Genomic DNA, 25,667 nt, shown 5'->3' with positions numbered 1-25,667 from the left:
AATCTGCCTCATTGGCATATGATCTCCCTTGCCTGCAGATGCAGAATGAGAGAGAGAGAGATGCTTCCACACTCATAGAGCAATAGTGCTAATGTGATTGGGGTGAGTAGGGTGTGCCCAGTCACATCCGGCACACCCTGCACATGCTTCAGTACTCCTGTGAGGAACCCCCAGTCCTGATGCAAGCAGTAGGCTGGCACTTGGGAGGAGTTATGCAAATAAAGAAACGCCTTGATGGGTAAATGTCAGTATTGAAGCATTCCCAGTGTTCAGTGAAATCAGAGTAAGCAATTTCAGCACATGAGAGGAACTGTGAATTTAAATTGAGCTTTTTTGCCTTTTTTCAACCTATCCATTACCTTTTCAGTTTTCTATTGATGTTATTATTATCACAGCTTTCCATTTCAGACTTTCATAAATCAAAGAAACAAAGAACAATCCCATGACTAGGCCCCTGATTTTATTCCTACATTAGCGCAGCATGGATATTTTTAGACCCGTGTAATATCTTCCAAGTTACAGTCCAGATCAATCCACATAAATATCAAATTTGAATGTGGAGAAAAAAAAAAGACTTATGCAGACCAGACAAAGGATTTCAATAAAACGTATTGATCACCTAAAATCAGCAAATCTATTGTATTCATTATAAAAGGGCCGCTGAATGTATAATTCACATTTCCTTGGTGGGTGATCAATATAAAACCCTCTACAAATCACACCCCCAAAGTAAAATAGGATGATTTGTTTTACAGACGAATGGTAATTCTCAATAAGGAAGGTGGGCTTTATTGTATGTTCATTATGGGGCAAATTATTTATACTGCTGTAAGTAAAGTGGGACATGTTTTAGTTTTATATTTTTTATGTGTAGCTCTACCGCCGTAGGAGCCACTGTAATTTAACTGATTCTTTCCCAAGATTAGTGCAGAGGCAGCCAGGCACACAGCAGCAGTTTTTTCACTCTGACTCATTAATCAGTCCAGGGTTAGGGTCTTCAAACTTTCTAAACAAAGGGCCAGTTACTGTCCTTCAAATTTTAGGGAGGCTGGACTGTTGGAAGTAGAAAATGCCCTGGCATCAGTGGGAGAAAACAATGCAATCTTTGGTATTAGGGGGAGGAATAATAACCCATTATCGATGTGAGTGGGAGGAAAAGTGCCCCATCAATGGTATGAGTGAAAGGAATAGTGCCTCATCATTGGTGTCAGTGGAAGGAATAGTGCCCCATGAATGGTGTGAGTGGAAGGAATAGTGACCCATCATTGGTATCAGTGGGAGGAATAGTGCCCCATCATTAGTGTCAGTTGGAGGAATAGTGCCCCATCATTAGTGTCAGTTGGAGGAATAGTGCTCCATCATTGGTGTCAGTTGGAGGAATAGTGCTCCATCATTAGTGTCAGTTGGAGGAATAGTGCCCCATCATTAGTGTCAGTTGGAGGAATAGTGCTCCATCATTGGTATTAGTGGGAGGAATAGTGCCCTATCATTGGTGTCAGTGGGAGGAATAATGCCCCATCATTGGTGTCAGTGGAAAGACTCGTGCCCCATCAATGGTGTGAGTGGAAAGAATAGTGCCCCATCATTGATATCAGTGGGAGGAATAGTGCCCCATCATTGATATCAGTGGGAGGAATAGTGCCCCATCATTGGTGTCAGTTGGAGGAATAGTGCCCCATCATTGGTATCAGTGGGAGGAATAGTGTCCCATCATTGGTTTCAGTGGAAAGAATAGTGCCCCATCAATGGTGTGAGTGGAAGGAATAGTGCCCCATCATTAGTGTCAGTGGGAGGAATAGTGCCCCATCATTGGTATCAGTGGGAGGAATAGTGCCCCATCATTGGTGTCAGTTGGAGGAATAGTGCCCCATCATTGGTATCAGTGGGAGGAATAGTGCCCCATCATTGGTTTCAGTGGAAAGAATAGTGCCCCGTCAATGGTATGACTGGAAGGAATAGGGCCCCATCATTGGTTTCAGTGGAAAGAATCGTGCCCCATCATTGGTGTCAGTTGGAGGAATAGTGCCCCATCATTGGTATCAGTGAGAGGAATAGTGCCCCATCAATAGTATGAGTGGGAGGAATAGTGCCCCATCATTGGTTTCAGTGGAAAGAATAGTGCCCCATCATTGGTATCAGTGGGAGGAATAGTGCTCCATCATTGGTGTCAGTTGGAGGAATAGTGCCCCATCATTGGTATCAGTGGGAGGAATAGTGCCCCATCATTGGTTTCAGATGAAAGAATAGTGCCCCATCAATGGTATGAGTGGAAGGAATAGTGCCCCATCATTAGTGTCAGTGGAAGGAATAGTATCCCATCATTGGTATCAGTGGAAGGAATAGTGTCCCATCATTGGTATCAGTGGGAGGAATAGTGCCCCATCATTGGTGTCAGTTGGAGGAACAGTGCCCCATCATTGGTATCAGTGGGAGGAATAGTGCCCCATCATTGGTTTCAGTGGAAAGAATAGTGCCCCATCAATGGCATGAGTGGAAGGAATAGTGACCCATCATTGGTTTCAGTGGAAAGAATAGTGCCCCATCATTGCTATCAGTGGGAGGAATAGTGCCCCATCATTGGTGTCAGTTGGAGGAATAGTGCCCCATCATTGGTATCAGTGGGAGGAATAGTGCCCCATCAATGGTATGAGTGGGAGGAGTAGTGCCCCATCATTGGTATCAGTGGGAGGAATAGTGCCCCATCATTGGTGTTAGTGGGAGGAATAGTGCCCCATCATTGGTTTCAGTGGAAAGAATAGTGCCCCATCAATGGTATGAGTGGAAGGAATAGTGCCCCATCATTGGTATCAGTGGGAGGAATAGTGCCCCATCATTAGTGTCAGTGGAAGGAATAGTGCCCCATCATTGGTATCAGTGGGAGGAATAGTGCCCCATGAATGGTGTGAGTGGGAGGAATAGTGCCCCATCATTGGTTTCAGTGGAAAGAATAGTGTCCCATCAATGGTATGAGTGGGAGGAATAGTGCCCCATCATTAGTGTCAGTGGAAGGAATAGTGTCCCATCATTGGTGTCAGTTGGAGGAATAGTGCCCCATGAATGGTGTGAGTGGGAGGAGTAGTGCCCCATCATTGGTGTGAGTGGAAGGAATAGTGTCCCATCATTGGTTTCAGTGGACAGAACAGTGTCCCATCATTGGAATCATTGGGAGGAATAGTGCCCCATCATTGGTGTCAGTGGGAGGAATAGTGCCCCATTATTGGTTTCAGTGGAAAGAATAGTGCCCCATCAATGGTATAAGTGGAAATAATAGTGCCCCATCATTAGTGTCAGTGGGAGGAATAGTGCCCCATCATTGGTGTCAGTGGAAATAAATAGTGTCTTATAATTGGTGTCAGTGGGAGAAATAGTACCCCATCATTAGTGTCAATGGAAAGAATAGTGCCCCATCATTGGTGTGAGTGGGAGGAATAGTGCCCCATCAGTGTAGGACTTAATGCATTTAAACATTAACCTCTTGCCACATGCGTAACTCACACATGTGTGGTATGTGGGTGTTAAAGCCCACCCTTCTGCCACGACTTATGTGTCGCTGGGTGGCCGATGCACACATTGCACATTCCCAGCACAGAGACCAAGCTGTCAAAGACAACACTTGGTCCAGACTAATGATCAGTAGCCGGTGGACCCGGCTACCGATCATGTGAACAGTGTAACAGCCAATCTCAGCGGTCACATGACCGCCTATTCTTCCAGCCCACTGTGCATTCAAAACTCTTACAAGGGATCCCAGGGCAGACAGGAAGGGGTTACTCAAACATTATAGAGCACCTTAATGCCAGATCTTGCTGGAAGCTTCTGCTGTAGAAAAGGGCAGTGCCTGATGATAGAGGCCATAATCAGCATCCTTATCCCAGGTCCGTGACTCAGTAATTACTAAATCTATTAGATCAGCCTAAGAGCCAGGCAGCTGGCATTTTCAAAAGGAAAGGTCAGCAATGAAAACCTTCATATTTGCTCAGTATCCCTTTTTCTTTCAACAGTGTTTTTATACATTTACATAATAGCCACAAATTAATTTTAAGAGCTATGGATTTGCACGAAGATCTATTTTGGTCTTTCCCCCTCTATAAAAATATTCATAACTACTTCCAGTAAATGTTAATGCAGCTTTTAGCACCGTCATTACAGCAGACGCTTAACAAAATGTGAGTTATTTCACAGCGCTCCGTGATATTTGCCATGACGGCAGCTATGGGAAAATCCAGAAAAGAAATAGATCTTAAAAAAAAAAAAAAAAAGCCTTCCGTTGAAATCCAGACAAATTAAGATAAGTAAATATCAATGTATTGCCGAAATGAATCAACCAAATGGGCCGGTGGAGTTCAGAGTAAAGTTTATGGGAATCTTTATTTGGAGTGTGCAGTTCTAAGCGTGACCACAAGATGGGGGAAGGGAGCTGCATTTAGAGCTTTATATCTGCACGGTATGGTAACGCCATCGCTCGATATGAACGTTTTATCGCTTCTGACCTCCATTTCAGGAAATAAAATCCAGGTCATAGGAATATACAATGTAATACAATGCATTATGTGAAAATGGGATTTGGTATAAAAGTTAGCATCGGAAACCGAAAGACGATATGTAACAAAATAAACATTTGCAGAGGCTCAGAGGTCCATTTAGAGGGAACATTGGTTTTCAGAGCCAAGAACCCAATGCTGGTCGTGTTTGTAATGGGATTTTAAGTGCAGAAAAAGTAGGCAAAATGACCCTAAAGAGACCCTGTCACCAATTTAAAAACACTGTAGGCAGGGCTGCTGTTAGAAATCATGGGGCTCTGTACAGCCTAAATGACAGGCCTCCCCCTCCCCCCCAACCCCCCAAAATATATCAAGACACTCAAAATACACTAAAATCATTGTTAGCAGACACAAACATAACAGAGAACTTGAGTGAATTAGTCCTTTTTTTAATTGTTTTTTACATTTAAAAAAATGTACATTTGTTTTAAAAAAATGTTAAAAATGTTTACAGTTTTTTATTTTACAATTTTTTTAATGATTTATTACAATATTTAGTTATTATTTTTTTTTTTACAATTTTTACAATTTGTTATTTTTTCACAGTGCAGGGAAGCCTGCAGCGCTGCGAGAGGGGGGCGTTACAGGGAAAGAGGGGCTTACGGGGGGAGGGGGGGATCAGAAGCAGGCAGAACAGGGAGGGGGATCGGTGTCAGAGAAGCAATTACAGGAATGATGCCCTGTGTCTGTGTCTCTCTCTGCAGCAGCTGAAAGCTGGCAGGAAGGAGAGAAACTGGCTTTCATCTGCAACAGAGAGCCGCACAGGGCTTCCTTCTGTAATTGTCCCTCTGCCCAACCGCACAAATTCCCCGTGCTGTTGGGGCCCCCCTGTGTTCCCGGGCCCCCTACAGGAGGACTGGTGGTCCCCCTCCTATCAGCGGCCCTGATTGTAGGTAAAAGCACAGGAAATCAATTTTTTTTTTAACAAATACATTTTTATTGAGTTTTTAAAGAATAAATAAGTCAAATTGTACAAACAAACATTTGAGCAATACAATAGAAAACATGGCTATAGCCGCAAATCCCCAAAAGATTCAAGTATTAACATAATGTTAATACTTGAAATCAAATATTTTAAATGCTTATTTGGAGAAATAAAAAACAACAGTTGTATGAAACAACTGTACATATGTATGGACTTTATGGACACATCATGAGACAGGTGTACACACAAAAATATGTAAAAATAAACATTTATTAGTTCAGATTAAAACCAATAACAAAACAAATTAAAATGGTGAAGCTGACCCAAAAGAGGGTCCAGATCATCAAACGTGTATACAGGAGAACACAACTGTAACGGATCAACTGGCACCCCGATTGGGTACCTCCATTGACGGAGGGCTCCAAGCACTCCACCAGACACCATAACCACCGCATACCCCCACGAACCGCCACAGCTTGGTTGGGGTCTCGCTGTCTCCTACCCACCCTGGACCTACGACAAGTTTCCAGGTTCCAGTGGGTGAACCTCTCTTTCCCAAGAGAGTGGAACAGGAACAAGCTCTTACAAGAGCTTAGTGATTATTCAAGAGAGTATGAAGAGCATAGCAATCCCTTGTAGCAGATTCCCCCATTAAGAGACATGACTCTAGATTGAGGGTGAAGTAGAACTCTTTATTGAACAGTCACACAGAATTTATATACAGCATTGACCTTCCCCTCCTGATCATATTACCACACAGGTTAGGGGTTGCCTGAATACATTATCATATGCAGATGAAATTGTATACAGGAACAGAATTAACCTGAACTAATTATCTAGCCATCTGGACAGAACAATGTGAGGCCATTAGCATTTAACAAGGGAACAGGCAGACTTAACACAATACACATTATCTCAATACACAAACAATACGGCAAGCCTGTCTCTGACATTGAAGAACATGGAACAGAAGCCAATGTGATTAGCTCTTTCAATGAACAGGTTCAGAATCAAACAGCTGACAAATATTACTGTCTCACTTGAAGCAATTAAAACCATTAAGTATCAGTCTTTCACTCCCAGTGAGGGTTAATACCATCACAACAACTGCTGATCATAAATTATATAAACAGTAGAAGAACAATACATATCAAGACATACAAAGGTATGAAATACGTCTGTTTAAAGGTCAATGCGTTTCACGGTAAGCTTCATCAGGACTGTATACAGACAGTTGTATTCTCCTCCAAACACACATGGGCAAAACGCCGGTCACTATTTGTAAAGTGAAATACAGATAGTATAGGCAAGGAACCTGGCCATTAGGACTGGTAAGTATCCACTGTAAGTGGCATAGATTTCCTGATGCAACCAGTAAAGGGGAATATGTCCTTGGATGATCAGGGTGAAACCAAATAATCCAAATGGAGACAATTTATAGTATTACGAAAAGGAAGACCTAAGATCCAATGTTCATGTCCAGTAGCAAACTATATAAGCCCACATATATATAGGATCCCCTGGACCAGACAAGTGGATGAGTCTGATTTGTGCCGCCCCTAAATCTGGCCCTGGGAGTGGTCCTTAATTACCCCCCACTGTGCCTGTATTTCACTTTACAAATAGTGACCCGCGTTTTGGTTCCATCTATCCCCTGTGTTCGCCCCAAGCTAAGTTTTTGCCTGTGTGTGTTTGGAGGAGAATACAACTGTCTGCATACGGTCCTGATGAAGCTTACCGCGTAACACACTGACCTTTGAACAGACGTATTTCATACCTATGTAATTCTTGATATGTATTGTTCTTCTACTGTTTATATCATTTATGATCAGTAGTTGTGTTCTCCTGTATACATGTATGATGATCTGGACCCTCTTTTGGGTCAACTCTAGAAACAAAAAAGGACACTTACCTGTCTAAGGATCCAGTGCAGTCCTTACCCGGGCAGGTTCTTCACTGGTGTTTGAGTCCCCGGCGCTGGCTGTGGGAAGCTGGCTTTGACTCTTTGAGGCTTCACAGCCGGCTGCCTATAACGCTTGTGTGAGCCGCGCTGCACTTTGGGAATGGTCCCGCAGCCTTCTGGGACCTTTAATGTGTCCCAAGAGGCTGCAGTAGGGGTGAACTTCAGCTTGAATCTCTTGGGTGATCTGAGCAGAAGTGGAAGTGGATACCTATCAAAACTAGGTACCTGCTCCAGACCTCCCCCCAAACAATTTAAATCTGCCAAAGTCTGGAAGGGGGTGGAGGCAGAAAAGCAGAACTTCCCCTTATGGGTAAAGATCCGCTTTAAGACAATGACATTGACCAATGATTATTGGCCATATGAGGTCAATAATGTCACAATTAACCCCGCCCCTTTCTGTAAGTGCATCTGTGGGCTAGGAAATTCCCCCTTTGCAGCTACTTGGGCTGGCACTGACAACTTAGTTCTGGTTCCGGCCGAACTTGGGTTAGTCCTAATGTAGCTTTTTTCCCGAACATGCAACTGTTAGACTGAAGCCCCCATGGGAAAACCATATGATGGTTAGGATTCTGATCCTGTTGTAGGCTACAGTAATTCAGCTTTTGCATCCAACTCTTGCTAACACCAGATCACTTTTGAGGTAACAGGTGTCTGAACTTTCACCAGATTCCAGCACAACACCATTTCTGGTCCTAGGAACTCTTAGAAGAATTACCCCCACAATAGTAGAAGTTTTTACAGCAAGTCACTGCATATCGTATGATAAAGTAATAGAGTTTGGTTTTCTACCACCCACATTCATTATTGTCTTATTTTTCTATTTCAGCCATATTGCTCCTTACATCTTCATCTGAAGGTATCTGAAAATCCGTACACAACCGGAAATATCGCCAGCCGTGATACAGCGCCTGGTATCATCGTGGCTTCAGGTACTTGCACATGTAATTACACAACACAGCGTGGATATAATGAGGGTAACGGACCCCCCGCTGTTTGCCTCGCAGCCTGTTAAGATAAAAAAATATGGAAACTTGTAACCCTCGAGAGGTATGAATCACGTTTCTAGATAAGTAAAAGCTTTGTGAGATACTTAAAATAAAGGGATTGCGGCAAGGTGATCTGTTTTCCAGTACAGCTGGGGATATCATAGCCTGTTGCTGCCCAACCCTCATCACGCTATGACACTCTATAATGAAATTTCAGATGACACATTTTTTTATTGAAATGTTAACATTTTTAATCAAAGAGGAAGACATAATTTAGGTTGTTTTTAAAGGTCTATACCAGACCCTTAATTTGGTTGTACAGGCTAAAGATTTTTACCTTCTGTGTGCTGCTCCCCCCAGAGCCCCTCTCGATTCAGCGATGTTTATGGGAGCCTCGACCTTCCCGGGTCTGTCTCTCCTCATAGGCTCCCACTTCTGTAAATCATAGCTAGTGTGCCAATGAGGAGAGAGAGGGGGTTGGGGCAAAAACCTTGCACAAAGCAGGTAAGTATGACGTTTGTTATTAACCGCCTTAGCGGTATCCCCGAGCGTGACTCGGGGTGGATTTTTTAGGCTAGGATCGGTATCCCCGAGTCACGCTCGGGGTAGATGTTCAGAGGGCACAGCGGTGTCTCTTACCTTCTCCTGGAGATCCAGCGATGATCTCCCATTGCTGTGATCGCCAGCCGAGATCCCCGCCGCTCCTCCGTTGGTGTGATGACTTCCCAGTTCCGTTCCTTGCAGCAGCAATGCTGCATGGGAGCGGAACTGGGAGGGAAATTCAAACGTTGCACAAAACACAAACACATAACACATTTATATATATATGTGTGTATATATGTATATATGTATGTATATATATATATATATATATATATATATATATATATATATATATATATATACACACACACATATATATATATATATATATATATATATATATATATATATATATATATATATATATATATATATACATATATATATATATATATATATATATATATATATATACCTATATACACACACAAAAAAGGGGTAATGGTCTGGTTTCTGCCAGAGCACTCCTCCATCCCGAAATATGTATCAAAACAAGGAAATTTGGCCCGTGGGACTTTGTATGAGGTGCGTGCTCAGTGGCTGAAAGTAATAACATGCACAATATATGAATAAAAATCATAACATTTTATTACATTATAAACAAACATGGCAATGTATATGCTCAAAAACACATAGTATAGCTCAAAGGCTCAAATATGAATGGCATATGACATGAATGATATATAAACAATTTTTAGTAGGCATCCTGGTGTATCCTCTTGGAAAAATACCATGATTGATACTATGAGATAGTATAATGTACATTGTGGACTGACGCGTTTCAGGAGCAACATCTCCCTTCCTCAGAGACCAATGCGTTCAAGGTATCTCTATAGAAAATAATCATATATTAAAGTCTGCAGTAGGGATAAAATTTAAATATGAAAAATTCAATCAAGACATGGGAGCTCAAGGGAGTATAAAATACTCACAGATCAATGGAGCTTAAATAGCAAAAATGCGCTCTTGCATGGCAGCGGTGCGTCTCGTCTGACCCGGGAGCTGAAAGGTCCCAATGTGTCAGCAGCCAGAGAGGGGGGTCCAAGGCAGGCAAGTGTGTGTATGGTGGGGGACCTTCCATATCTATTGTGTATAAATAAGTATAAAAATAGTCAAAATGTAGCATGTAGGCTACCAAAAATATAAGGCGTGTGTAATTTTGTATCAGTTAGAAAGGACTAGTGTGGTAAGTGTGTGAGGGGAGGGGGGATAGGGAGAAGGGAGGAAATGAAAAAGAAGGGGAGGAAAGAATGGGGAAAAGGGGGAAGGGAAGGAGGAAGGAAAGGAAGGGGACTGGGGGGGATGGAGAGGAAGGGAAAGATAGGCAAAGAAGGGGGGGGGAGAGGGAAAGAGCATGGGGAAAGAAGAGGGGGGGGAAAGAAGAAGGAGGGGAGGAGAGAAAGGGGATGCCCAAGCCAGATGGTGATGGCGGAAGCTGGGGTAGTGATGTGTAATGGCGGGGGTGAGGTAGTGTGAGGAGTATGGGTGGAGTGCTCAGCTGTGAAGATAAGGTGGGGGAGAAAACCCAGAGAGAAATGGTGGGGAAAATTGGTCCGGTGGCTCACCTGTCAGGGAACTCCATGGCTTGCAGCAAAAGAGGGACCCTAGCGTCATGTATCGGGTAAAGCGGATCAAACAGTGCCTGGGCAACTGTGATCACGTGTAGGAGAGGAACGCTGGGATGCGGACCTCTCCGTCCCGCAGATATGACGGCACGCAACAGCGTGGGTACGTCAGTGGATATACCGACGTACGGCGCTGAAGGTGCGGCATGACGCCGATGTATTGGTGGACCCGCTCCTCCCAATGAAGGGGAGGGGCGGGGACAGCAAGGGAGCGGAGCCTCCCTCTTTATACATCGCAGCTCCCGGGGATAAGGCTCAAAGCACCACCTAATACAGAGAGCCAGTGTGTCAAAACTTTTAATGCCATATAGATAGTATATCTATATATCAGCTCCCGGGTCAGACGAGACGCACTGCTGCCATGCAAGAGCGCATTTTTGCTATTTAAGCTCCATTGATCTGTGAGTATTTTATACTCCCTTGAGCTCCCATGTCTTGATTGAATTTTTCATATTTAAATTTTATCCCTACTGCAGACTTTAATATATGATTATTTTCTATAGAGATACCTTGAACGCATTGGTCTCTGAGGAAGGGAGATGTTGCTACTGAAACGCGTCAGTCCACAATGTACATTATACTATCTCATAGTATCAATCATGGTATTTTTCCAAGAGGATACACCAGGATGCCTACTAAAAATTGTTTATATATCATTCATGTCATATGCCATTCATATTTGAGCCTTTGAGCTATACTATGTGTTTTTGAGCATATACATTGCCATGTTTGTTTATAATGTAATAAAATGTTATGATTTTTATTCATATATTGTGCATGTTATTACTTTCAGCCACTGAGCACGCACCTCATATATACACACACACATATATATGTGTGTGTGTGTATATATATATATATATATATATATATATATATATATATATATATATATATATATATATATATATATATACACACATACATACATATATATATATATATATATAAAAACACACATACAGTGGGTACGGAAAGTATTCAGACCCCCTTAAATTTTTCACTCTTTGTTATATTGCAGCCATTTGCTAAAATCATTTAAGTTCATTCTTCTTCCTCATGAATGTACACATAGCACCCCATACTGACAGAAAAACACAGAATTGTTGACATTGTTGCAGATTTATTAAAAAAGAAAAACTGAAATATCACATGGTCCTAAGTATTCAGACCCTTTGCTGTGACACTCATATATTTAACTCAGGTGCTTTCCATTTCTTCTGATCATCCTTGAGATGGTTCTACACCTTCATTTGAGTCCAGCTGTGTTTGATTATACTGATTGGACTTGATTAGGAAAGCCACACACCTGTCTATATAAGACCATCCAGATCACAATGTATGTCAGAGCAAATGAGAATCATGAGGTCAAAGGAACTGCCTGAAGAGCTCAGAGACAGAATTGTGGCAAGGCACAGATTTGGCCAAGGTTACAAAAAGATTTCTGCTGCACTTAAGGTTCCTAAGAGCACAGTGGCCTCCATAATCCTCAAATGGAAGACGTTTGGGACGACCAGAACCCTTCCTAGAGCTGGCCGTCCGGCCAAACTGAGCTATCGGGGAGAAGAGCCTTTGTGAGAGAGGTAAAGAAGAACCCAAAGATCACTGTGGCTGAGCTCCAGAGATGCAGTTAGGAGATGGGAGAAAGTTGTAGAAAGTCAAACATCACTGCAGCCCTCCACCAGTCGGGGCTTTATGGCAGAGTGGCCCGATGGAAGCCTCTCCTCAGTGTAAGACACATGAAAGCCCGCATGGAGTTTGCTAAAAAACACCCGAAGGACTCCAAGATGGTGAGAAATAAGATTCTCTGGTCTGGAGAAAACTCATCACCTGTCCAATACAGTCCCAACAGTGAAGCATGGTGGTGGCAGCATCATGCTGTGGGGGTGTTTTTCAGCTGCAGGGACAGGACGACTGGTTGCAATCGAGGGAAAGATGAATGCGGCCAAGTACAGGGATATCCTGGACAAAAACCTTCTCCAGAGTGCTCTGAACCTCAGACTGGGCCGAAGGTTTACCTTCCAACAAGACAATGACCCTAAGCACACAGCTAAAATAACGAAGGAGTGGCTTCACAACAACTCCGTGACTGTTCTTGAATGGCCCAGCCAGAGCCCTGACTTAAACCCAATTGAGCATCTCTGGAGAGACCTAAAAATGGCTGTCCACCAACGTTTACCATCCAACCTGACAGAACTGGAGAGGATCTGCAAGGAGGAATGGCAGAGGATCCCCAAATCCAGGTGTGAAAGACTTGTTGCATCTTTCCCAAAAAGACTCCTGGCTGTATTGGATCAAAAGGGGGCTTCTACTAAATACTGAGCAAAGGGTCTGAATACTTAGGACCATGTGATATTTCAGTTTTTCTTTTTTAATAAATCTGCAACAATGTCAACAATTCTGTGTTTTTCTGTCAGTATGGGGTGCTATGTGTACATTCATGAGGAAGAAGAATGAACTTAAATGATTTTAGCAAATGGCTGCAATATAACAAAGAGTGAAAAATTTAAGGGGGTCTGAATACTTTCCGTACCCACTGTATATATATATATATATATATATATATATATAAAATATATAATGCATGAATTATAATCTAATCAATAATATAATTTTATTATATAATATATATATATATATTAATAATATGCTATATAATAAAATTATATTATTGATTAGATTATATAATTCATGGATTTGTGTTTTAAATTTATCACATCTGGGATGTCTACTAGACTCTTGTTTTGGTCAGGTTTAAGTCAGTAATTACTAAGAATTGTAGGCCTATAATACATAACGCCAAATTTCCATGAAAAAAATTGTACCACTTTTGGTACATAATTCCTGACATAATCATACCACCAGGGTATGAAAAAAAAGAGCCTCTAGAATCCCTTTAATCCAAACCTGCTGCGTGGCAGGAAAGGGCGGAGCGAGTCTGTGCCCCCCCCCCCCCCTGAACCATACCAAGCCACATGCCTTCATCATGGGCAAAGCACCTTGCCTTCATGGTAATCTTCCCCACCACTCTGGCCTAGTGGTTGTGGGGGTTAGCAGGTGGGGGCCTTATCAGAAGCTTGAAGCCCTCTTCCTATTTAGAAGGAGAGGGCTCTCAAAGTAAACAATATGTAACGTACCTGGTGATGGAGTCTGACGCACAGAGGTAGGCCTCTCTTACAGCTCTGACTCAGAAGCCCTGGTAAATACCATAGAACGCAGAAGCACAAAGTGGCATGAGTGCCTATAAAGTCTTCTGCTGGCAGGGGCATTAGGGTGCACAAAGATGGCTGGCTGGATGCACACAAGTGGAAGGACCAGAGCTGGAGGCAGGCACAGGTCAGCTGATGCAGGTGCATGTATGAGAGCCTAGGCAAGGTCAGACAGTCCAGGTCAGCAATGTATGGACAGATCAAGGTACAGACAGCCGGCAGCAGAGTAGTCAGGAACCAGACCAGGTTCGGTAACAGAAAGGCAGATAAACCAAGGAAGGCAAGGCAAGCTAGGGTCGGTACAGGTGGCATTCAGGCTACAGATGAGCCTGAGGTCAGATGAGGTCTGGATCAACACAAGAACAGATACACGGATACTTAGGAGCGTAATAGACCAAATGACACTGAAACAGGGGCCTAGGGCAGTTTAAATAGCCTACCTTACGCCAGTGTGCATTTGTGCACACGCACCCGCTTGTGCACGCCTGTGTGCCCGTCACTGGGCCAGGGGCAGGGGTTCCCAGGCTTATGCATCAGTGTGTTTGCAAACGTCTTCCCTGACACAGTATTACTGTTTACATTGCTGTGACTGGCCATCTGATCGGCGCTTAGCATTTTGCCCATGATCTGTCCAACACGGCGTGAAAATAATGAGGGTAATGGACCCCCCTGCTTTTTGCCTTGCAGCATGTTAAGATAAAAAAATATGGAATCTTTTAAACCTCGAGAGGTATGAATCACATTTCTAGATAAGTAAAAGCTTTGTGAGATACTTAAAATAAAGGGATTGCGGCAAGGTAATCTGTTTTCCAGTACAGGTAGTGATATCACAGCCCGTTACTGCCCAACCTTCATCAAGCCATGACACTCCATGATTAAATTTCAGATGACACATATTTTATTGAAATGTTACCATTTTGATTCAAAGAGGAAGGCGAAATTTAGGTTGTTTTTAGAGGTCTATACCAGACAGGTAATCTAAGCATGCAGCCTAGCTGGCCAGGAAGGGGGGGGTAAGCATTTGCCCCCCTTCCCTTGTGAACCATATCAAGACACATGCCTTTATCATGAGCAAAGCACCTTGCCCTTAAGTATTAGGGACAAGGGCCTCTTCCCAACAACCCTGGCCCAGTGGTTGTGGGGGTCTGTGTTTGGGGGCTTATCAGAAGCTGGAAGCCCTTATTAAAGTCTTTTTTTTTTTTGCAATAACAATCATGTTATATGTACCAGCTCTGTGCAGTGTTTTTTGCACAGAGCAGCCCACATCCTCTTCTTCTCAGGTCCCCACCAGCACTCAAAGCCCCTCTCTCCTGCCTAGTGCCCCCTTTGCAAGCAGCTTCCTATGGAGGCACCTGAGTAGGCTCACTCCCAAGCCGCTGTTCTGTGTGTCCATTCACACAAGGAACGTGGCTCGGCCCCACTCTCTCCTCATTGGCTCACTGGCTGGGATTGACAGCAGTGGGAGGCAATGGCTACTGCTGCTGTTCAGCCAGTGAGGAGGGAGAGACCCGAGAGAGCCGAGGCTCTCATGCACATCGCTGGATCAGAATTGGGTGTAGGTAAGTTTTAAGTTTTTGGGGGGCCTGCTGCACGCAGAAGATTTTTTAAACCTTGAGCCTTTACAACCACTGTAATATTAGGGGCTCCCAGATATCGTTCCTCCTATAGGAGGAAGGGGAGGCCTCTCAGATGTAAACAGTTCTACTGTGTACATTCATGGTTGCTGTGATTGGCCATCTGATCGGACCTTTCCATTTTGCCTATAATCTGCTTATGATCTGTCCAACATTGAGGGTAATGGACCTCTCGCTGTTTAACTTTTCATCTTAACAGGCTGCGAGGCAAACTTGTAAATCTCGAAAGGTATAAATCACATTTATAGATAAAGAAAAAGCTTTGTGAGATACCTAAAATAAAGGGATTGCAGCAAAGTAATCTGTTTTCCAGTACAGCCATTGATATCACAACCTGTTGCTGCCCGACCTTCATCACGCCATGACACTCCATGATGAAATTTCAGATGACACAAATTTAAGTGAAATGTTACAATTTTGATTTAAAGAGGAAGGAACTTTAGGTTGTTTTTAAAGGTCTTAACGGTACAATATTTTTAAATGGCTCCTGAGGTTTACATAAGCTCCTTTCAACTATCAGCAAATAAAAGAAAAAATCAGCACAACCAAATAAACAACCAAGTGATCGATTAAATACCTTTATATAAAGTGCTAAATATATAAAGTGAATATCATAATAATCACGATAATCGGCAGCTATCACTAAGTATGTTTTCACTGCATACAAAAATCACATATAATATCGAAAAAGTGCTGCGCCACTTATGACACTAGTGCATAAATTAAATAAAAAACAAAAGATAAATTAATGTGATGTTATACAATTCATTATTATAGTGAAAAAAGTCCCATTCAATTCATTATTAAAAAAAAGTCCCAATAAAGTGCAAAACACTTGTGCAAAAACTGCAAATCCAATACAGATGGAAAAGTGCCAGTGCCTCAACGTTCAATCCCGTGTCCGTGCACACCTTCACCAATGAATGGATGGCTGCTCACCTCAAACTCTGACCCTTGTATTACCAATGGGTCAGAACTCGCAGTTCCCTAAACGGGATGTATTCCTGTAGGTGATGATCAAACAATTCTCCAATTGCTGACAGACTCTCAGTCACAACCAGCTCAGTGATCCCAAGGTAAATGCAAAAAGAAGATCTAAAGCTCTTTGTACAGCACTTTATTAGAAACAAGGTAAAGAGATACACTTACATAAACCGGCACAATCAGCTGTGTGGGCTATAACGAACATTCCGGTCAGTAAGGAAACATCCAGTGAAATGGCATATGATAGCAGGCTCCACCCCCTATACATGTTGCGTCATCTGTTGACTTCGTTAGTAAGGGCTCCTACTGACTACGTCAACGGATGACGCAACGCGTATAGGGGGGGAGCCTGCTATCGTATGCTATTTCGCTGGATGTTTCCTAACTGAGCGGATTGTTCGTTATGTGTTGGCTTATGTAAGTATATCTCTTTACCTTGTTTCTAATAAAGTGCTGTACAGAGAGCATTCGATCTTGTCCCCTTCTTTTTGCATTTACCTTGGGGTCACTCTTGGATTCACCTGAGCTGGTTGTGACTGAGAGTCTGTCAGCAATTGGAGAATTGTTTGATCGTCACCTACAGCAGTGGTCCTCAACCCTGGCCTACAGGGCCCACTAACAGGCCAGGTTTTCAAGATAATTGAAATACATTCCAGGTGATATCATTTGCTGCTCAGTGATTGCAGTACTCTAGTCTGCATCTCCCCAAGGTAATACTTTAAATCTGGCCTGTTAGTGGGCCCTGAGGACCGGAGTTGAGGACCACTGACCTACAGCACAGGTGTCAAACACAAGGCCCGCAGTCCAAATGCGGCCCCCCAGGCCATTTCATGTGGCGCTCACACCTCTCCTGCAGCTGCGGCACCCCCCTTGTCTCTGCCCCCACCTTGTCTCAGTAGTCAGCAGCAGAGAGGACAAAACTCCTTTGCCAGATCCATCGCTTCTCTGTGCAGCTTCAGAAAAGCTTGTGTTTGACCCTCCCCTCTCCCCAGCAGTCTGCAGCAGAGAGGAGGGCAGAACTCCTCCTACAGATCCTGCACCTCTCTGTGCAGCCACAACACCACCTTGCCTTTGCCTCCTCTGGTCTCAGGCATTCAGCAGACTCAGGCATTCAGCAGACTCTGAAAGTTGACTCCAGCCCTCCTCTGGTTCTCCTCCAGACCCTGCAGTTTCTTCTCCTGAGATCCACTCACATCTTCTTCCTGGCAGCAGCACAAGGTAAGGGGGTGCATTATGATGTAAGGAAGGGTGGGAGACTCTTGACTTCTGATGATGGTGGGCGGCTCTTGACATCTCATGTAAGGGTGTAAGGGGGCGTGGGGTGCTCTGGACATCTAATCTTACAGATATAACAATATTGTAAATCGCTGTGCAAACTGTTGGCGCTATATAAATCCTGTATAATAATAATAATAATAACCGGCCCTTTGAGGGCAACTATAATGCGGATGCGACCCAGGACAAAATTGAGTTTGACACCCCTGACCTACAGGAATACATCGCGTTTAGGGAACTACGAGTTCTGACCCATTGGTAATACAAGGGTCAGAGTTTGAGGTGAGCAGCCATCCATTCATTGGTGAAGGTGTGCACAGACACGGGATTGATCGTAGAGGCACTGGCACTTTTCCATCTGTATTGGATTTGCAGTTTTTGCACACGTTTTTCGCACTTTTTTGGGACTTTTTTTATAAAGAATTTAATGGCACTTTTTTCACTATAATAATGAATTTTATAACATCACATTAATCTCTTGTTATTTATTTTAATTTTATGCACTAGTGTCATAAGCGGCGCAGCACTTTTTCCTTTCAACTATCGTTGACTTGTGCCAAAAAACAGCCCCTAGTAAGCCTTATTTGCTGATTCACTCTGTTCTTATCATTGAAAAACCTTCGATCTGGAGAGAAAATAGACTAATAACCTTTGTTATAAGAAGGAAACATAATCCAAAGAAAATGCAATACATAAAGCTACACCAAATTCCCTTTAATAAAACATCCTCTAACTGAGGGGTATTGAATTAAAGTTCATGGAGGTCCAGCCAGTAAAATCTTTTTCCAGCAGAGGTCCAAATCTCATGTTTGTGCTATGACTGCAGTCCGCCATTTAGCGACGCCTGCTCCAATTCTTTAAAAAAGTTTTTTTTTTTTTTTTTTTCTTTTCAAGCAAACTTTCCCTAAATAGCTCAACAGCTGAAATGGATAGTTTTTGCTTCGATGAAATTTCATCACCGGGGAAATCAAAAATGCTGTGTCCAAATCAATAACATTCATGAGAAAATAAAGCTTTAGGGCAGATTCACACTTTGCAAAATTGGAGCCAATTCATTTTGAGCCAATGGTAAAAGCAAAATGAAAGCGGTAATAATAAACCCAAAACCAAAAATGTAATATATTGAATATATTGCAGCTTACCAATCATTAGATGTGGTGGCTACATTTGTTTTCTTTTCTTCGGCTTTCCCCCTTTGTTTTCATCTGGTGATCTGGCCAATAACACATCTCCTGTATTAGGGAGACACAACTCTGGAGGAATTAGGACAGGAGGTACACCAGACAGTGGCATTGTCAGTCCAGGGGGAGGGGGAGTGTTAAATGTACTAGAAAATTTAGATACACTTAGAAATTGAAGCAAAACTCCAGCTCACTCTTTATAATCAGTTACAGCAAACAGTTACTTTTTCCTTTTCGGATAAAGGTTTTGCATGAATAAATATAAGCTGAGCATTGTAAGCACCCCTGCCAGTGTTAAATGGTTTGTCACATTCATGTAAACTGATACATTCTGCTGAAGAGCTTAAAGTAGCAGTCCAGCCAAAACCTAACTAACGCTAAACCTGCTCTTTGCCACATTCTAAGCATGGGCGTCTGCAGAACTTTTTTAAGGGGGGGGGGGGGAGCATAAATTTAAGGTCACCCATGCCTTTTCGGTAATGTTATGAGGGCGATGTCAGTCATTGCATGAGCTGCGACTCGCTAGTATTTATTTTTAAAGGGGAAACGGCAGAATTTATTTTTAAAGCGGTTGTTAACCAAAAAAAAAAAATATATATATATATATATATATATATATATATATATATATACTGTATATATATATATATATATATATATATATATATATATATTTATATAGATCCTGTTCCCTTAAAGCATGTTTACAGCACAGTGCTTGTGCTGTGTAATTTGGCCCCTTCTATCATCTAAAATAAAATACCTGGCTGATCCTCCCAGTTTCTACCCTCCCCTCTGTAAACTGACCACGGTATATCATGGCTGCTGAGCCCTTACATCGTGGTCAGTTTACGTGCCTCCATCAACCGCCGCTCTCCTGTCCTCCTCTGTCCTCTCTCCCCCCTCCCTCCCTGCCTGTCTTCTCCTGTGTCAGTGCCTGCCCCCTCCCCCCTCCTCTCCTGCTGCTGTAGTTTAATTTAAAGTTTCATATCCCATCTACAGTCTGTTTAATAATCCTTTGTGCCCCTGTGTCTGTGTTTTATAAAAATAAGCCATTCTTTACCAGTTTTCGGATAGCTGTTTCGTTCGTGACCCGCTGTCTCTCTCCTCCTCTTGGCCTTTCCTCCTCCCCTCCCTACTGATGTCAGCGGGGAATCCTCAGCCGCACCCGCTACAGGCAGCTCTCAGATGGGGAGAGGAGAGAGGCGGCGGGTCACGTGAGCGATGATCGGCGCTCTGAAAACTGGTAAAGAATGGCTTATTTGTTTAAAACTCATACACAGACACAGGGGCACACAGGATTATTAAACAGGCCAGACAGGAAGTTGAGATTCCAGGGGGGGGGGGGGGGGCATTTCCCCCCCCCCCCCCTTGTGGACGCCCATGATTTTAAGACTACTCTATCTAACCATGTAAAGCAAAAATCACTGTACTTACCTTTTCTACATCCGATCCGGTCCGGTCTCCAGTGGTGGGAGGTCTGGGCAGGAGAGGACTGACAATGGCTGTAAAATGAATGGGAAGTGACATCACCCATAGACTTACTGTGGGGCTTCCGTTGTCGAGGGCCTCTCCTGTACTCACCTCCATGCTGAAGCCACTGCTGACAGCTCAGCATGGGACCAGACCAGATTGGGTGCAGAAAAAGTAAGTACAGTGGTTTTTGCTTTACAGGGTTAGATAGATTTGATTTAGAATGTGGCACAGAGCAGGTTTAACATTAGTTAGGTTTTGACTGGATCCTTTAAGCTTGTGAAAAACAACAGACTTACTGGCTTGATCACCAGATCAAATTAAAAGAAAGAAAGCCTAAAAAGAAAGCAATTGCAGACATCACATCTAAGAATTGGTAAGCTGCAATATAATAAATGTTCGGCTGTCAAAAGCTGAGAGCAGGCAGGCTCCTAATTGCATAGGAGACATGCAATGTCTCTTCTCCAATAAAATACACCTATCTGACTTCTTGCAATCTTCTCTGGCCTCTAAATTGAACTGCACATTTGCAGCTCAGCCTGCATTCCCAGCACAGTCCCAGATTGCTGGGATGACTCCTCCAAGTGGGCCAAAGAAGATGGCCGAATGCCAGTGGCGGCGAGGAATGGGGACCATTGAAGAAAAGTTTAGCACCGCAAATAATAGGCTGCCTTAATGCAATGCATGTTAACGCACAACATAACGCATATGCATTAAGACATCGCAAGGAAGTAAATGAGCCTTTAAAGTGAGCCCGTGCTTTACACATGCAGCCAGGGCTGGGGCAAGGGATGGGTGGGAGGGAAAGCTGCCCTGGGCGCAATGGCTTATTGCAGAGATTGGGGGCACCCTGACCCTAACCTTATGTGAATGGGGCGCGCAGTTTGGCATCTTTTCCCTGGGCGCTCGATGACCTTGTCCGGGCACTGCATGCAGCAACAGGTTCACATTAGGCTTAGTTCACACTCCTGCATGCGCTGGAGCACACGCAACTCTCCACACGTTTGAGGCAGCCCATTCATTTCAGTGGGCTGCCCTACACACAAGATAGGCGGAAAAGTGAAGTCCCAGACCCTTTTCGAAAAACATGCCACAATGATACACTTGGTGCTGTGGCACTATACGTTTTGGTGTGCGAAAACACATGGTTTAGAAAAATTTGAAGGGTTGCCATTAGGAATTAATGGGGCCACGACTTGTCTGCTAAAGGGCAGCTCACCCATATTCACCTTCCTTTTGCTACATCACTGTGAAACAAAATTAAAACAGCACTTAACACATAAATGGGAGTATTCAAGGTAATCCTCTTTAAAGGTGCAATTGTGCAAATATATGTGCAAAATATTAGGCAGCTGCTGTGCATCCAAAGAAGTTTTTGGAAAAATGTGTAAAGAAAAATTTAAAACAGCGCTAGCAAAAAACAAATATAGTAAATAAATATATATATATTATAAAGTGCAAGATGATCTGTGCAAAATGGCTGAAGACAGTGAATCAATATAATCAATCAATTAATCGGCATAAATAATGAATAAATGATTCTTGTAAAAAAGTCCTTATCCCTTGGTGAAAATAAATATATAAAGTGCTCAGGTGCAAAGCCGATCCGATCGAATGGTGCTCCAGTGAGTGACCCGACCCTCCAGGTCCCCTACTCACCACAAATATGATTAGTCAGCGCATGAAAGGATCAAATACAGCTACAACAAGTGTTCGTTTTATCCAGATATGAGGAAAAAAGAAAGGGGCCAATAGTGTAATACGTTTTGGATGATTTTATTACCCCAAAGTATAAATTGTACTTACAAAGAAAATAGGTAAATTCGCATATATGAGATCAAAGAGGAACGCCGCAATGGCGTGCGTTCCACCGATTCCAGGAAGCAAAACCGGATGCGACGATGCGTGGTTGTACGCCGTAAATTTCGTCTAACTTTTTAGAATTAGAATTTTTAAATGACGTCTTGTTTTTTGCTAGCGCTGTTTTAAATTTTTCTTTGCTACATCACTGCTCACATAGCCCCAGTGATGCAGTTCAATCACGTGTAAGCCTCAATTGATGTGTACCCCAACTCACTACAGTGTCATAAGCACGGCCCAGTGCTCATCAGACCCGCCCTTGTCAGTATTGTCAGTACTGCCAGGTGGATACACCGTCATCGTCATATGTTCCTGATGCGTGCCATGCATGCTCCAATGGTTGAGTGATTTCTACATGGTGGAGTTGCTTATAAGACAATCTAGTTAATAGCGAGGGTCCCTGATGAAGCGGTATGTGAACAATACATGTCCTGTGAAACGCGTTGGACCTTTAGAATTCCTCTATACTGGTTGTGCAATTACACTTTTGCTCAAGAGCGAGCTGACGTGTTATGTCCATTTTGTATATTTTTTATTGATATTTTATTATTGTCTGTATAATAAAATGTACCTTTTTATACTAATGATCAGTTGTTCATGTGCTCATCCCAATGTGACAACCCCACATCCCTAAAAATCCACCTCTACTGCTGGAGGGATTCTCCTCCACCCCTTTTTCTTTATCACTGCTGTGTTCAGTTGGCAAGAGTGAGCAGAGGAAATCTCAGAGGGGCAATGCAGGAGCAGCCACAGATCTGCTCACTCTCCTCCTCTAAACACATGCGTGTTCATCAGAATTGATTGGCTCCTACATGTGCCCCGCCCTTTCCCTGAGTGCTGCTGATCAGGCGGCTGATTTGTAGTGAGGTTGGGAAATGTAGCAGCTTTAATTAATATTAAAGAAATAAACCGCTGCATTAGATTTTCTTTTTTTGTATTTTTTATACCTAAAAAATGTATGTCCTGTACTTGGGGAAAAACATGGAATGACACACTGAAAAAGTATTGAACACGCTAACTGAAATGTATTTAATACTTGGTACAAAAACCTTTGTTGGTAATGACAGCTTCAAGACGCCTCCTGTATGGAGAAACTGGTCAAATTCATTACACAGGTGCAGGGCGTCTTTTCCAATGGGCATGCCCGGCGGTTGCCCGGGGGCCCCACTTGTCAAAGGGCCTCACAGCCCACACACATGGTGGCAATTACTGTCAACAGGCCAGAATCCTCCAGATTACTTAGTTTACCTGGTGGTCTAGGGCCCCCCGTTGTCCGCCGGGCCCCGACGCCCCCCCCCCCATTGTCCGCCGGTGGCTCGAGTCCACGTTCTGAGAGCAGAGCAGACCCATGATGCACAGCTCCTCGTCGGCTCGTCCTCCTCTACGCGCCTAGAAGACTGGCTCCGCCTCCACCCAACTTCTCCCTTCATGTGCAGCCGTTGTGAAAGGTAAGGCAGCCAACCCAGCTGCCAGGCTGCTTGATTTTCTTTCTTTTTTTTCACTCCCTCTCTCCATCCACACAAGAGACAACTAGTACCTGGAGGATATACCTTACTATATATTGGTCCCTGTAATATGTATATAGTAAGGTATATACTCTAGGTAGTTGTACTCTCTTGTAGTATATATTGGTCCCTGTAATATGTATATAGTAAGGTATATCCTCCAGGTAGTAGTTGTACTCTCTTGTAGTATATAGTGTTCCCTGTAATGTGTATATAGTAACTACTACCTGGAGGATATACCTTACTATATACATATTACAGGGACCAATATATACTACAATACAATACTACTTGCATTTTTATTCTCGTGGGTGATTGTGTAGGCAGGGGGCCCCAGTGCACTGCATTGCCCAGGGGCCTATAAGGCTCTTAAGATGGCACTGCTCAGGTGTGATTTTGGCCCATTCTTCCACACAAACACTCTTCAAATTTTGAAGGACCTCTTCTATGAACTCTGATCTTTAGTTCTTTCCATGGATTTTCTATTGGATTCAAGTCAGATGATTGGCTGGGCCATTCCAGCAGCTTTATTTTCTTTCTTTGAAACCAATTGAGAGTTTCCTTGGCTTTGTGTTTGGGATGATTGTCTTGCTGATATGCCCACCCTCGTTTCATCTTCATCATTCTGGTAGATGGCAGCAGCTTTTTCAAGAATGTCTTAGTACATTTTTCCATTCATCCTTCCTTTAAAGATATGAAGTTTGCCAGTACCGTATTCTGGAAAACAGCCCCACACCACGATGTTCCCCCTCCAAACTTCACTGTCGGTATGGGGGTGTTTTTGGGGTGATGTGCAGTGCCATTTGACCTCCAAACATGGTGTGTATTATAGCATCCAAAGAGTTCAATTTTGGTCTCATCTGACCAGACTATATTCTCCCAGTATTTCACAGGCTTGTCTAAATGTTGTGCAGCAAAATTTAAACGAGCCTCAACATGCTTTTTATTCAGCAATAGAGTCCTACGTGGTCAGCGTGCATACAGGCCATGGTGGTTGAGTGCATTACTTGTTTTCATGGAAACAATTGTACCTGCTAATTCCAGGTCTTTCTGAAGCTCTCCACAAGTGGTCCTTGGCTCTTGGACAACTCTTCTAAAAATTATTTTCACTCCTCTGTCAGAAATATTGTGGTTGCACCTGGTCGTTGCCGGTTTATGGTGAAATGATATTCTTTTCACCGGATTATGGCCCAAACAGTGCTCACTGGAACTTTCAGAAGTTTAGAAACCTTTCTGTAACCAATGCCATCAGAATGTTTGCAACAATAAGGTTGCAAAGGTCTTGAGAGAGCTCTTTGCTTTCACCCATCATGAGATGTTTCTTGTGTGATACCTTGGTAATGAGACACCTTTTTATAGGCTATCAGTTGAGACTGAACCAGCTGAGATTAATTTGCATTGACAAGGGGCAGAATTGCTTTATAATTACTGATAGATTTCAGCTGGTGTCTTGTCTTTCCATGCCTTTTTGCACCTCCATTTCTGAATGTGTTCAATACTTTTTCCTTGTGTGATTCCATTTTATTACACATAACTTTATTTATGTACTTATTTGTTTTGGTTTCTTTGTATGTATGGATTGCATGGGTTGTTACCGACATGTGGTGAACATTTCATGTCAATAGCACCTTAAGCAATATATTTACCTAGAAAAATGGTGACGTGTTCAATGCTTATTTTACCCACTGTATATGTATAGATACATACTGTATATATTGCACAATAATAGAAAGATATCACATTTTCTTTATATCACAACTTATCCGGTGCTCTAGTAAATGTCCGCCTCTTTCTCTGCTTTCTACCACAGGGAATATCGGCTCAGAGCTCACAGAAAATGAGATCAGCATGTTCATTTCCTCGGATGCGGGCAATACATGGAGACAGGTAGCGCTAATGGTGA

General features: G+C 43.0%; 1 protein-coding gene across 7 annotated transcripts in view; it reads left to right on the top strand.

Annotated features, from left to right (window-relative positions):
- Window positions 1–25,667, top strand: part of SORCS1 (sortilin related VPS10 domain containing receptor 1) — a 1,084,285-nt gene that overhangs the window by 834,030 nt on the left and 224,588 nt on the right. For all 7 annotated transcript variants that reach the window (XM_082267343.1, XM_082267340.1, XM_082267339.1 and 4 more), the window contains 2 exons: window positions 8,256–8,358; window positions 25,575–25,651. In XM_082267343.1, the coding sequence (XP_082123469.1) occupies window positions 8,256–8,358; window positions 25,575–25,651 (180 nt within the window). The remainder of the gene's footprint in view (window positions 1–8,255; window positions 8,359–25,574; window positions 25,652–25,667) is intronic.

The sequence above is a fragment of the Pelophylax lessonae genome, assembly GCF_965119305.1.
Source record: "Pelophylax lessonae genome assembly, chromosome: 9".
In the NCBI taxonomy this organism is placed as follows: domain Eukaryota; kingdom Metazoa; phylum Chordata; class Amphibia; order Anura; family Ranidae; genus Pelophylax; species Pelophylax lessonae.
Note: the sequence above shows the minus strand (reverse complement) of the source record. Positions and strands in the feature narration are given on the sequence as shown.